At 29.9% G+C, this 14,004-nt stretch overlaps 1 protein-coding gene across 3 annotated transcripts in view; it reads right to left on the reverse strand.

The window, feature by feature from the left end:
- Nucleotides 1–681: 681 nt before the first annotated feature.
- IMPA1 (inositol monophosphatase 1) overlaps nt 682–14,004 on the reverse strand; it is a 60,820-nt gene continuing 47,497 nt past the window's right edge. For all 3 annotated transcript variants that reach the window (XM_074278965.1, XM_074278966.1, XM_074278964.1), the window contains 5 exons: nt 12,967–13,012; nt 10,227–10,335; nt 9,095–9,203; nt 2,877–3,028; nt 682–2,011 (listed from right to left, as the gene is read on the reverse strand). In XM_074278965.1, the coding sequence (XP_074135066.1) occupies nt 1,896–2,011; nt 2,877–3,028; nt 9,095–9,203; nt 10,227–10,335; nt 12,967–13,012 (532 nt within the window). In that variant the 3' untranslated portion in view covers nt 682–1,895. The remainder of the gene's footprint in view (nt 2,012–2,876; nt 3,029–9,094; nt 9,204–10,226; nt 10,336–12,966; nt 13,013–14,004) is intronic.

Consider the following 14,004-nt stretch of genomic DNA (forward strand, 5'->3'; position numbering starts at 1 on the left):
TATATTTATGCATGTGCCTATTTCCTTTTGGACAAATGAGAAAATATATTATATCTTCTTGGATATAAAAACTAATTCTTCCAAATAAAAATATTTTCCTAGGGTGGCTGTATAAGGTTGCAGATTTTGAAAAAACCCAAAGTCCAATTTTTCATTATGAGTGAGGATTATGGATTTATACACAGCTACACATAAATATCATTGATAAATATTTTTGTTAAGTCTTAGTCATCACTGATTTTCCTAAAGTTTCAATAGCCAAACAATGACTTAAAAACTGTTATTCCAAAAAACACATAAGTCATTATTTGATGGCTAAATTGTTGAGTCTTTTTAACTTTTAAAATGTAAATTCACCAAAGGAGAAACTATTTCATTAGCATAAAAATGTTGAAATGGAAGAAAATGTTGGGCTAGTTGATGGTAGACCAAACATATGTATGCTAATAGCATAATGGAAAAAATAGGACTATAAAAAAGAGCAGTATTATAGAAAAAAGATTATAGTTTCAATCTCATTACCTGCAAGGTTCAAAATATTTACATTAAATCATTAAAAAAAAACTATTGAAATATGAATATATCTTTTAATAATTTCTCTAAGGACAAAGATTGGCTTTTGTCTTTGTGCTCCAAGAATCTAACAATTCCTTGTGCAAATAAATGTCATAGAACTCACTGTTGAATTTAAATATCAATATTTTTATTTATTCCACATATGTAATATTTTTAGCTAAAACAAACTGAATAAAAAAATTCATCTTGGAGTAATACAGTACATGACATTTTAGGTACTTATACTAGTCAACTATACAAGTCAACTGTACAATAATTATAATACTTATACTTTTAATATCACCTATTCAACATACAAGACAATAAATATAATTCCCTACCTTGAACATTTTAATACTTTTAAACATTTTTAATTTCACCAAATATGAAACACATTAACAACACAAAGCTTCTACATTTACATTTCAGGTTATGCCTTGATGCCTTGTCCAAGGGATTTTTCATTGCTTATTTTGACATCTTTTAAATACAGTCTTAAACAAAAAAAAAAAAAACAGTCTTATCCTGGCAATCCGCAATAGGATAGTCAACAGATAGTTTAAAATAAATTCTCCCTATGACTGGCACAATTATTAAGTAATCACAAAAACTATATTAATTTCAAGTGTCATTAAACAGAATATGATTATAGAATGATAAATATCTAGCCACTGAGCAAATTTCCCTTAATAAAAAATTAGACTTTGGTACCAAATAAAGTCTATTCAACTGAATCCTTACAGAAATTATTCTGACTCTTGAATTGCTGTTTTCAAAAAAAGATTTAAGACCCAAGTTGCATAAAATATTATTATCTAAGGAAGAAGTTAGTTATCCAATCTTATAATTCAATAAAATATGGCTTTTGAAGCCCTAAGGTTTTCTTCCTAGAGAAGTTTATTTATTTTTAATTTAAGGGCACATCAGTATGAAAATATCAAGTTATTAGGATATTCTGAAAACCATATATTCCAAAGCTCCTCCACAATATCAGGCCTGAAATAGCTCCAGGCCTATTTCAACTTACAACTAATTGGACAGTGATTATTTTATGAACCATATTTATTTTGGCATTCTTCCTCTTCTCCTCCATGTATTCCTCCCTTTTTAAAACCATTAAAAGAAGTTAAAAGAATACTTTTCTGTACTTTGCCAAGTAAGCAAATTCTAATTTTTATAATCTTGAAATCAAAGACAGTTTAAAAATCAACCTTATACTTTGAAAGAGGCACTACTCATTCAAGTTCAATTTGCAGTTGGATTTGAATGATTTGCCTTCCCCAGCATGTGACATGGGGAAAAACCGTTTGTGATTAAATTATGCACTCAAACTATTTCAATTATTCTTCATCATCTCTCTGAAGAGGTATTAGCTGGATTTCTTTGGCAATTCTTTCTGCCAAGGCTCTGCTGCTTGCAGCAATTACTCTTCGTGACATTAAGTCAAAAGGACCTCCTAAAATCAAAATCAAGCACACAATGAATCACATGCAGTATAGGAGGGCTCAAAATAAAATCAGGATACATAAAGTACAATCAGTTACACAGTATTTTATGCCTAAAGTCTTAAATAAAAAAAAAAAAAACAAAAAACCTATACCTTCCTAAGGTGCTTAAGTGTTAGCATTAGATAAATAGGATTCCAAGGCTTGCTTATTTTATCTGGTATAAACAAATGCCCTGTAAATATTTCATTCCAAAGTCTGGAAAAGAAATTTATACAATGTTCTCATCCCCTAGGTGTCCAAGGAAATATATCTGATAGTTAAATCTCCACATCTTTCTATCTACAACCCTTTTATTCTCTTGCTGACTCTTTTCCCTGACCTCTTAGCAAACTTGAACCATATCACCATGTAATTTAAAAAAAAAAATTCACAGCTTTTTAGGTCAAAACAATTATTTTGGCTTTTATTGTTCTTTCTTTATGCAAAACAAATCTTAAACTTGCAAGGAAAGAGAAGCAAGGTAGGTGAAAAAGTTCTGCTCACCATATTCAGATAAAACTATCTGAATAAGCACCTATTCTCTCCAAAGTGCTTTGGGAAATAACAAATATGACCCTCAATGGAATTAACCTGGGCTACTGACATTCACTCTGAGAAACATAAACATTTATCCGTTAATCAATTCAAAGACATTATTTGCCTCCCAAACACTTTTTGTTATTTTCATTTTTTGTGAACAATTATAGATTTCACTAAGGTAAAAGCAGAGTCAGGCAACAAGCAATTATTAAGCACTTACTTAATTAAAATTAGTAAATTTCAGAAGGAGGCTTAGAAAACAGGCTAAAGGTTCTCCATCACCATATGATTTACCTGTTACATCCAAAAGCACTCCACCAGCTTCAGTAATAATTATACCAGCTCCTGCCACATCCCAGCAGTGAACGCCCATTTCATAATATGCATCTGCTCCTCCACTTGCAACAAGGCACATATTTATTGCTGCTGTACCAACACCCCTTATCCTAAAAGACAATATTTTAAACAAAATTTACTAAGAGCCCATTTGGGATTTTCTTAGCAAAGATACTAGAGTAGTTTGCCATATCCTTCTCCAACTCACTTTACACGTGAAAAAACAGGCAAATAGGGTTAAGTGACTTGCCCACGGTCACATAGTATCTGAGGCTGAATCAGGCATCCCTGATTCCAGGCTTTGTACTTTATTCACTGCAACATTTAACTGTCCCATAATTTCTACTATAGTAGGCTAAAACATCTTTAGATACATCTATAAGGCATATCAATCATTGTCAAGTTTTACCCTCCCAATAACAAATTCTTATTTTTACATTTTTTTAAAATTTTACTAAGATAGCAATTCCCTTTAATAAACTTTTACTACTATGAGCCAGGTATTCTGATAAATATTAAGGATATGTGTAAGAAAAAGAGAGACAGTCCTTACCCTCAAGGAACTTACAGTTTACTATGGGCAAACAAAAGAAAGCTGAAAAGAGGGAGGAAACCAGAGGTACCCAGTGCTGGATTCTGTGGTGTTGAAACCAAGTAAAACCAATGACAGAAAATGGAAAGCTACTTGGAACTTCTTGCTGTCTTCAATTCACTTTATGGAGTGCCACTTGAAATATCTATTATCCATTAATCTATAGGATAATTAAGGCTAATATAGCAAAAAAGATTAATAGTGTTATTTCTTGATCCTATACATATAGTCTACAAAAATAATGAAAAATATTGACTCTAACAAGATTAAATTATTTAATCTAGTTTATCACTAAAGAATAGTTTATTAATAGTATAAGTAATATTAATATTAACCAGTAAGACAATATTGCTAAGATGAGAAAAATGATTTAATTGCTTTTTAAAATCCCAATAGTAATATAACAATAAGATTCAGTTGTCACACACTTTTAGTTTTGTCAAACATGAAATGATTAACCCATTTATGATACATGAGAAACAATATCTATAAATATATAATATACAGTTATATAATAAAACATAAATATGATCTTGGATTATAAAAAATATCAATACTTTAGACACTTAAAATCTTGGTTTGTAATTTTAAAAAATATATAAACTTTAAAAAGCAACACAGTATCACAGGACCAGTCATCCTTGACTGGTAGCATTTACTCTAAAAATAAAAAAAATTAAAGATAAAATAGCAAAAGGAGTAACAAAATGCAGCTTTGTTTCATTTTAAGAAAATGTAGGATAGAAGAAAGGCAAATTCACCATTTAAAAAAACCAGGGCAGGAATGGATGGGATACAAGTAGAATCTACATAATGTAAATCTCTCTTGAATTCCTGGCAAATTTTTAGAATTTATCAAAAGTATCAAATGCCCAAATGTCTATATACTATTGCCCAAAATTGGGGAAACATAGAAGAAGTAGAAGCCTTTTTAAAAAAAAAAAAAAGGCAAATTTGAACTCTTATGTTAATGGGATGAAATTTATGTCTGGATTTTGACACAAGATTAATATATGTAATTCAAGTAGTTTCCAATTCTAGTAGCAAGTTTTTGCTCTCCTGATCCATTTACACTCCTAAAAATTACTGAAGATCCAAAGAGTTTTTGTTTATATGAGTTATGCTTATAGATATTTACTATGTTATAAATTAAATTGATAAATTTAAAAATATTTATTAATTCACTTATAAATAAATCCAATTTATATGTCAACATGAAAATATATTTTATTAAAAATAACTATTTAAAAAGAACAGTGGCCTTGTTTTGATTATTTTTGTAAATCTCTTTAATGCCTGGTTTAATAGAACACAATTGGATTCTCATTTGCTTCTGATTCAATCTGTTGTAATACATTGTTTTGGCTGAAGTCTATATAGAAAATCCAGCCTCAGAAATATGTATATCATGTGTATTTCTTCCAAACATTTATACACATGTTTGAAAGCTGGAAAAGAGATGAATATTTTACTAGGTATAAATAACACATAGCTATAATTATTAAAATATTTTGACCTCATGCACCTCACTCTCACCAAAAAATTTTGGGAATAGGGTCCACAAATCACAATTTAAAAATTACCTTTTCCAAAAGCAACTCCAGAGATCATCATGTCTCCAGAAAAAGGTAATCACTGAAAATCTTGTAACTGTACAGAATGATTCAGTTTTTAATACTCAACACTGTCTTAGGTCCCTCTCACTACAAGTTAGAGGATGAAGTAAGAAACCCAAAGTTCCACAATTTTCCTTAGGACTCAAAATTTTCCAAGTAACTTTCTGTTTTTCATCACCGACTTTATTTGGTTTCAACTCCACAGAACCTGGCACTGGTACCCTCTAGTTTCCTCCCTCTCTTTTCAACTTTTGTTGCCCTCAGTAAACTATAAATTCCTTGAAGTAGAGGACTGTCTCTTTTTCTTACATATAACCTTAATATTTATCAGAGTGCTTGGCACATAGTAGTAAAAGTTTATTAAATGAAAGTGCTGCCTTAGCCAAAAGAAACAGAACAGATAAAAAGAAAGGCAAAAACAATATATTAAGAAGATAAACACATTTGGCAAAACATGACTCAAAGTGGGAAAACATGGCAAAAAATATTTGGTTGAGGGAAACACAAAACTGACTTTATTTCCCACCAAAAAGGGGAAATAGATGAGGGCTCTGGGAAATCGATCATAAGTCTAAGCACGAAGAATGATGAGATGACCCTGTTCAATTAATAAGAAATCTCTGCAAAAAGCAGAGCAATGAAAAATGTCTTTACTTAATGATAATTTTATCCTTGAAAAAGGTAGAACAACAAGGAAATTTTTATTCTGAATATGATTCTCAATAACAGAAAGGAGCTAGTGCTAGGGTGGAAATGAAGAGAACCATAGAGGGAAGTGACCAATCTCCCTAGAGGTTATAGTACAGAAGGAGAGAAAATCAGCATAGTTTAATGTAACAAATTGGAAAAGAAGATTTCAAAGGATTCCCCAAAAAAAGATGTATGGAATCCCATCAACTAAAATTCTGTAGGGGAAATTATCTCAGAAGAGATGAGATGCTGAAGAATAAATAGAATTTTGAAGCTTACAAGGGAAGCATATAAGGAAGAAAAATAGGATTTATCTGAAGAGACTAAAGTGATTCAAAATTGGATAGATTGCTAGACTTAAAAATGCTAATAGTTCAAAGTCAATGTCATCATGTCAGAATCTCTAGTGGGAATTATATCTGTGCTTGGCCCTCTACTGTTTAACATTTATTAATAACTTAAATAAAGACACAAATCACATAAGCTTAAATTTGCTAATAACAAATGTGGAAGAAGATAGATAATGAACTGGACAGTGAAAAAGAGACAGGTTCTTAAAAAAACAAACAAACAAACAAACAGCAAACAACAACAACAACAAAAACCCTGATAGGTCCTAGGACTAGCTTGACTTTAATAAGATAAAATTTAATAGGGAAAAATGTAGTCTTATGTTTGGATACAAAAAAATTAAATCCATAAATATAAGATAGAGAAGACATGGTTAGACAACAGTTCTGGAAAAGATTTGGGAGGTTTAGTAAAGGCTCAATATAAATCAGCAACGTGAAAGGGTAGCCAAAAATAACTCCCAAAACTAATGCTATCTTGGGCAATATTAAGAGCATAGCTTCCAGCTATAATACCATTACAGTAGGTTCTTATCAGACTTCATTTGGAATATTATTTTCATTTCTGAACCAATTTAAGAAAAACATTCCAGAAATAATCCAGAGAAGGGCAACTAAAAGCTGAAGGCCTTTGAGCCCATGTCATTGGAGGATCAGATTAAAAAACTAGGGATGTTCAACATGGAAAACAGAATACTTAGAAAAGAAATGGTAGCTCTAATTAAGGAATGTTCTAGAGTAGGATTAGACTCATCCTATTTGGCCTTAAAGGGCAGAACTAGAGGCAAAAGATAAAACTACCAAGAAAATAAATTTAGGTTTGATAAGCAGGAAAGGTTTTCTCAAAATTAGAATTGTTCAGGAATTAAGATGGATTACCTCAAGAAATAGAAAGTTGACTCACTTTTAAGAAGTGAGATATCTTATCAGGTATGCTATAGGAGGGATATATATATCCCTCCTATAGCATACCTGATAAGATATCTCTATCTATATAATATTATATATAATATATATATATATATATTTATGATATAGCTACTAAATGGCCAATGAAACCATCTTCCAAATTCTCAAATGTTATGTATTTATGGGTGTTTAGTGTCCATCTAGAAAGTGATTCATCAACAAGTCACCCCAGAATGACTTCATTTAGATTTTAACTAGATTTTAGCCAAGCATTTAGCCATCTCTTAAGTTACCCTTTTGAATAAGAATAAGTCATATGGGCTACAACAGTACAAACAGATTTAATTGGAACTGAATAAATAGCTCAGTGGAAAAGAGTAGTTATTACTTCCTCTTATGAGGTCTCTAAAAGAGTTCCATAGAGATCTGTAGTTTTTAATATTTTAAACAATGACTTGGATAAAATCATAAATGTCTACTTGACATATTTTTAGATGACCCCAGCCTAAAAGGGATCATTAATATATTTAGAGTTAAGTTCCCAAAAGATCTTAAGAGACTACATTGGAACACTGGATGAAAATTAGAAAGATAAAATTGAATAGTGATTTTTTTTTTGAATAGTTGAACTTTTAAAAAAAGCAATATATGATATTATCAATATTATATTATACATATATAATTTATATAAGCAGTAACATAGGGGAGTTTTAACTAGATAGCCATAAAAAGATAAGGAGTTTTAGTCTGTAAACTCAAAACAAAGAAACAGTCTTATAAATCAACTCCAATAGGTATACTCTAAGTCAGATTTGAGAGAGACAATGTGGCCAGCTTTTAATTGTTGAGATTCTCTGATTTTAAATGTGCTTCAAAAAGATCACTACACCAAAGGATGCAGAAGAGTGAGAATGCCACCTTGTCTTATTATGTGGGGAAGCTATAGCTATGTTTTTTATACATGTATATATTTTTTAAACAAATCCAAGCACTAAAGCTGAACAATCATCCTACCTTTCCATGGTCCCAAAATTCATATTTGTGTGTAAAAAGTTAGGAACAGAAATATTTTGCTGTTTTATAACACTGTGCAATCAAAGCAAAATGGCTATAGAAGTCATTACTTTGAATTTCCCAATTTCTAAAAGAAGTTTAGTATAATAAATACAGTAATAATGCACAATTACATCGTTCTGTCTACTTTACAAAATTCTTTCCTCACAAGAATCTAGTGAGGTAGATCATTTTTATTGTTACTACTATTTTAAAAATAAGAAAACTGATGTCCAGGGAGGTGATCTTTCCTAGTAACTAATTCTCTGAGCTTTAGTTGCCTTCTTTATAATACTCATGATCTGAAATAGTTCAATGATCTAAAAAACAAAACTTAAAGTTTCCATTGAACTTGCAATCCTTCAAAGTAAATTATCTCCAAATGAATATGTAATCAGATGATCTAATCTTTGTAAGTATAAACAACCACTTGAATAGTAATTGTGAAAACAAACAAGTTTCTATATTTAAAATAAACATGAAGATTAAATTTAGTCCTGGACCAGATGATCTCAAAGCTTCCTACCAATATAAAGATTGATAAAATTGTAAAGTTAGAAACAATTAACAATCATGTAAACCTGTAATTATTCAATAATTTTATTTTTATATCAACTCTGAAGAAGTTGTTAGGAATCATAATGAATGAAATACTTGGTTTTTTTAAAAGCCACTTATTATATTAAATTTCAAGAGCCCCAAATCCCAAATAAAACCAAAATTTACTTGAAATAATATTTTTTAACAGCTTTTGTCTTTGAAATAGTCAAGGAAAAATTCTGTCACTCTTCAAATATTAGTTTTAAACTTTTTCTCCATATGAACATTCTAAGATGACTAAATAAGAATTAAACCACATTTTAATCTTTAATATGTTGAGATCTACAGTTTCTGGGGAAAAAAAAAATTTTATTATAAAACATCAGAATCCTCTGAAGTTTTCAATAGAAGATTAGAACAATTTACCCATGAATAGGAATACAAAGTAGTCTTTCCATATTTGAAAGAATAATTTTTACAATCTCTGGTTCTCGGCAAGATCCCAATTCTGTCACCAAAAGTGATTTAGTAATATCTAAAAAGAAGAAAAACAGATTGGCGTTAAACACTTGAAATTTCAGTATTTTTAACTTGGAACAAAACACAATTTTCCACTTAAAATTCAGACTAAATCATGACCCTCTACACTGTTTTTCCATCAAACATCCTTGAATTTCAGTCTACAAATTTTTGTTTTTAACAACAGAGAACTAACTAACAATGTAGTGTAGAGGACATCCATCACCTTATGGAATATCATGTGCTACAAAGGTTAGAATAATGACATTTTACATGTAAGATTGGATTTGTGTTCAATATTTCTAGGTTTATATATTTATATAAAACAATATCAATGTATCAAACTAGAGTGTTTTAAATAACAAGCATGTGGAAATTAATTCTTCAAAAAGAAATATACTTTCCTACTATTGCTAAAGTTAGCTAAAGAAAATGTCATGCAAGGCCATGCACTTAAGTAACAAAATATCCAACCATTCTACAGGCAGTGTTTAGATTAATCTAGGATTTTCTTGGACCCCACAGGCACTGAGCAAGCATCATCTATCTATATAACAATTATAAGCATCCTAAACCTTTGGTTTGCCTCAACTCCAGTTATCTCTGTAATTGGCACAGGCTTTTTGTTCTCGGGATAACTCGATTGAAATTAATACAAAACCATAAGTGCTTGACTGTTTCTATTTCATCAAGTACTAGTTATCTCAGCTTGGAAACTGCATATTAAAATTTAAAATTGCCCTAACACTTTTGGAATACCCTGTATATGTTTACGAGACTAGGTAGCAAACTCATAATTAATGAAAAACTTTCAAAAATAGAACTGCATTCATAATTTGTCCTAATTCCTTCATTTTAGAAATGAGAAAACTGATGCCCAGAGAAATAAAATAATTTGTCCAAGATCACACAAACTACAGAGTTAGGATTTGGACATCATTTGGAGAATTCAAAATATTATAATAAAAGTAATTCAAATCTTCCTGAATAATTCATAATCATCTATTTTCTATCAGCAAAAATTACTTAATAAACTTACCTTCTTGTCCTGATACCTGAAGTTTTTGATCATTGCAAAAAGCCCCTTTTCCTCTCCTGCCAGTATACATTTTATCTTCTACACAACTGTATACAACTCCAAATTCCATCTACAGAAGAGAAATAGTTACAAAAGTATAATACTGGGCTCAGTGTAATTATTTTTAATAAATAAACAAGAGAATATATCTATGTAATTATTTTGGTAACTGGACCAATGATTACATTGGTATAGAAAACTGCAGATTTTTAAACTTTATTTTTCTCAAGTTATTTTTTGGCTGCATTTTCTTTTGCAATATGGCTAAAATAATCAATATGAAATTGCTTCCCTTTTCAAAAAGGGGAGAAAGACAAGAGGAATAAAGAAAACTTGGAATTAAAACTTTTTAGAAATAAACATGGAAATTTTTTTACATGGCAATTAGGAAACATTTAGGAAAATTATATATAATTATATGCATATACAAAAGAACATTTCTATCAATTCTGAATAAGAGGTACTGTTTGAAAAACCAAGAGGTTACATGATTTGGCCAGGATTACACAGGCAGAATGTTAAAGGAAGGACTTTAACTATGGTCTTTTTCACTCTAACTATAGCATTTCATTCAGTACTCCATGCTGCCATGTGCTTACTTAAATAAAATAATTTGGTTAAATGACTTCTGCGTTGAATATTTAAAATGTAGATTTTTTTAAAAGTCTCAGTTTGAGAAGATTTTTAGGTCATTTAGTCCCAAATAGGAAAATAAAATTTAAACCCTCCAAACTATTCCAAAACTCCTTGCCACTTTCCTGGAAAGTTGTCCTCTCCTGGATCCTACCTCCTTCTCTTTCTTTCTGTCCCTTCACTTCCTATAAACTGAAAAGTTTACCAGGGAAGGTCTTCTCTTATCTGTGATTCTAAACTGAAAGTTTGGGCCCCACACATCTTACTTCTTATATTATACCCTTCCTGGCTCAAACTAGTTATTGTCTGAAGCTTTCTTCAGGCTTCCTCCCTAAAACCAAACATTTATATGTAAGAGTTACTGGCCATGATTTAAGAAAACTCTAAAGACCTTTCATTACTAATAATTAGTCAGTGCATTCTCATTGAGAGCCTACTATTTCTTTGTGGTCTCTGTCACTGGAATAGAAACTTCTTGTTCTTTGTGTGTGTCTCTCTCTCCCTCCTTTCCTTTATGTATTAGCACAATGTCTAATATATAGTAAGAACGTAATAAAAGTTCACTTAACTGGCATAAGTACTATCTGTGCTAGATTATGAAGAGAATAAAAAGAAATTCTAAGGCAGTATCCACTGTTAGGAGTTTATAATCTAAATGAAATAAATGAAAGGGGAGCTGAGAGGAATTATTTGTAATGATCTGCAAATAGATTGATCGGGGACCACCTCACCAATTTATGCTGCTTACTACTACCATAATAAATATTAATTTGCTCATGTCACTTCCTTGTTCATAACTACAACAGTTTCTCATTATCAGAATATAAACCCCAAAGTCCTTAATTTGGCATTCAAGATCCTTTCTAATATGGACCCAAGTTAAAAGAAGCAGTGTAGTATATATTGTAAAACACAGTAAAATTGAAGTCAAAGGTCCTAGATTCAAATCTCAGCTCTGTCAAGGAGTAAACCATTAAACAACTCTGAAATTTTAGTTTCTTTGTCTATAAACTGAAGGACTAGATGACCTTTTAATGCCCATTCTATTCTTCCTATCTTCTCTTCCTTTTCTCTTTCATTACAATAACCTTTTAGTTTTATTTTTAAATGACAATAAAATAAATAAAATTCTTCATCCAACCAAACCATTCTAGTAGTCCCAACATTTGTGAACATACATTTTATTTTTCCAGCTTTGTGCCCTTGTTCCTAATTTCTTTTCTGTTTCTCCAAAATTATCCCCACTTCTAACTATGCATAAATCCTATACAGTTCAAATAGCATCTTCTCAATGACCTCTTCCTTAATTATCCTAGACAAATTCTCCTTTATCTGAATTCTTATATCTACCATCTCTTGTCTTTTTTTATAACATGGTGTTTTGTATTTGAACATAAACATATATGTATATACATATACATATATATGTATATACTTATACACACAAATACACACACACATACATATATATATATATATATATATATATATATATATATATATATATATATATATATATATATATATATATATATATTTTATCTCTTCACTTAATGTAAATTCCTGGTAAGCAGGGGCTAGAATCGTAGAATCATCCATTTCTTTTATATGCTCATTATACTGTGCAAGTAACAGGTGTCCAATGAATATCTGTAGATTAATCTGGTGAAAAAGACCTAATGTAAAAGTTAATTCTGATGTTTCATAATACTCTCTTGTCAGGAAAACCTTTATATCTATTCAAAATCTATCAATTCATATCTGAAGTCAATCCCTCTTTATCTTTGTTTAAAGATATTTACAAAATCAAATAAACACATTTAGACTAAGCAAAAAATCCACAGATTTTTCTTGGAATTTATTAAAATATTTGAAAGCTAATTCTAATTTTCTTCATTACAAAGATATGTAATAATGATTAATAATTATTTTCATATACAATACTAGATATATATCATTATATTGTTCATATATATACATTAACCAACCAGAAATCTTTTTCCAAGAAAATAATATTCCATAATTCAAGACAGATATCAATGCCTATAAATTTAAAATACCTACATACCTTTTTTTCCACAACAAAGCCAATGGAAACAGCTACAAATGGAAATCTTAAAAAAAATAAAAACAAGAAAGATAAATATCCAAATAAATAAGATTTTTTTGGTCAGACTCATTTGCAAAACTATGCACAATTCTATGCTGACAACTTCAAATAATATGGAAAAAGGCAAAATATTATGTGCTTTTTTCTACAGAAGAAAAACTAATATGATACAATAATCTTTTAGTTTTATTTTTAAATGACAATAAACATTTCTCATAAATAGAGTTTTGAATTATTCTGACTTTATTTCAAATTAAAAGCTACTTTCTCTTTATCAGGACAACTGATTTTTTAAAAAATTAATTCTTTCCAAGCATCTTCAAGATGATGTATATTAAGTATAAATAGAGAAGTGATGAACTAGAGATCAAGAATGAAATATACATTTTTAGAGATGTCTAAAGTACAGATTCCATTTACCTGATTGTACTTAACACAAAGAAGAGCTTCTAGATTTTGAGGAGGAAAAAAAGGGGGCAGTGATAATGATTTCAAAAGAAAGAAAAAAATATCAATATAATATATTTCAAATTTACAAAAGAGAAAGAAAGAAATTCCAGAAGGAGATGAAGCGGCTTGAGGTCTACCTTTTAAATATGTTAATGGTTGATCACAATGGAGATTCACATTTCCATAACCAATCCCTTTTTTTTGTTTCTTTATATATGAAAGTGATCATTGGTAAGTTCAAACAAAAAAAAATTTTTTTTAAAAAGAATTACTGATAAGTTTCAAGGCAATTCCAACAGACTTAGGATGGAACATATTGTCTGCTTCCAGAGAGAAAACTATGGAGACTAAATATGAATCGAAACATAGCATTTTCATCTATTTTGTTTGTTTTGTTTTTTCCTTTCTCATGATTTTTCCCTTTTGATCCAATTTTTCTTGCATAACATGAAAAATATGGAATTATGTTTAAAAGAATTGCACATATTTAATATTCATCAAATTACTTGTTCTCTTGGGGAAGGGGGAGATAAGGGATGGAAGGAG

This window comes from Sminthopsis crassicaudata, chromosome 1 (assembly GCF_048593235.1).
Source record: "Sminthopsis crassicaudata isolate SCR6 chromosome 1, ASM4859323v1, whole genome shotgun sequence".
Taxonomy (NCBI): Eukaryota; Metazoa; Chordata; class Mammalia; order Dasyuromorphia; family Dasyuridae; genus Sminthopsis; species Sminthopsis crassicaudata.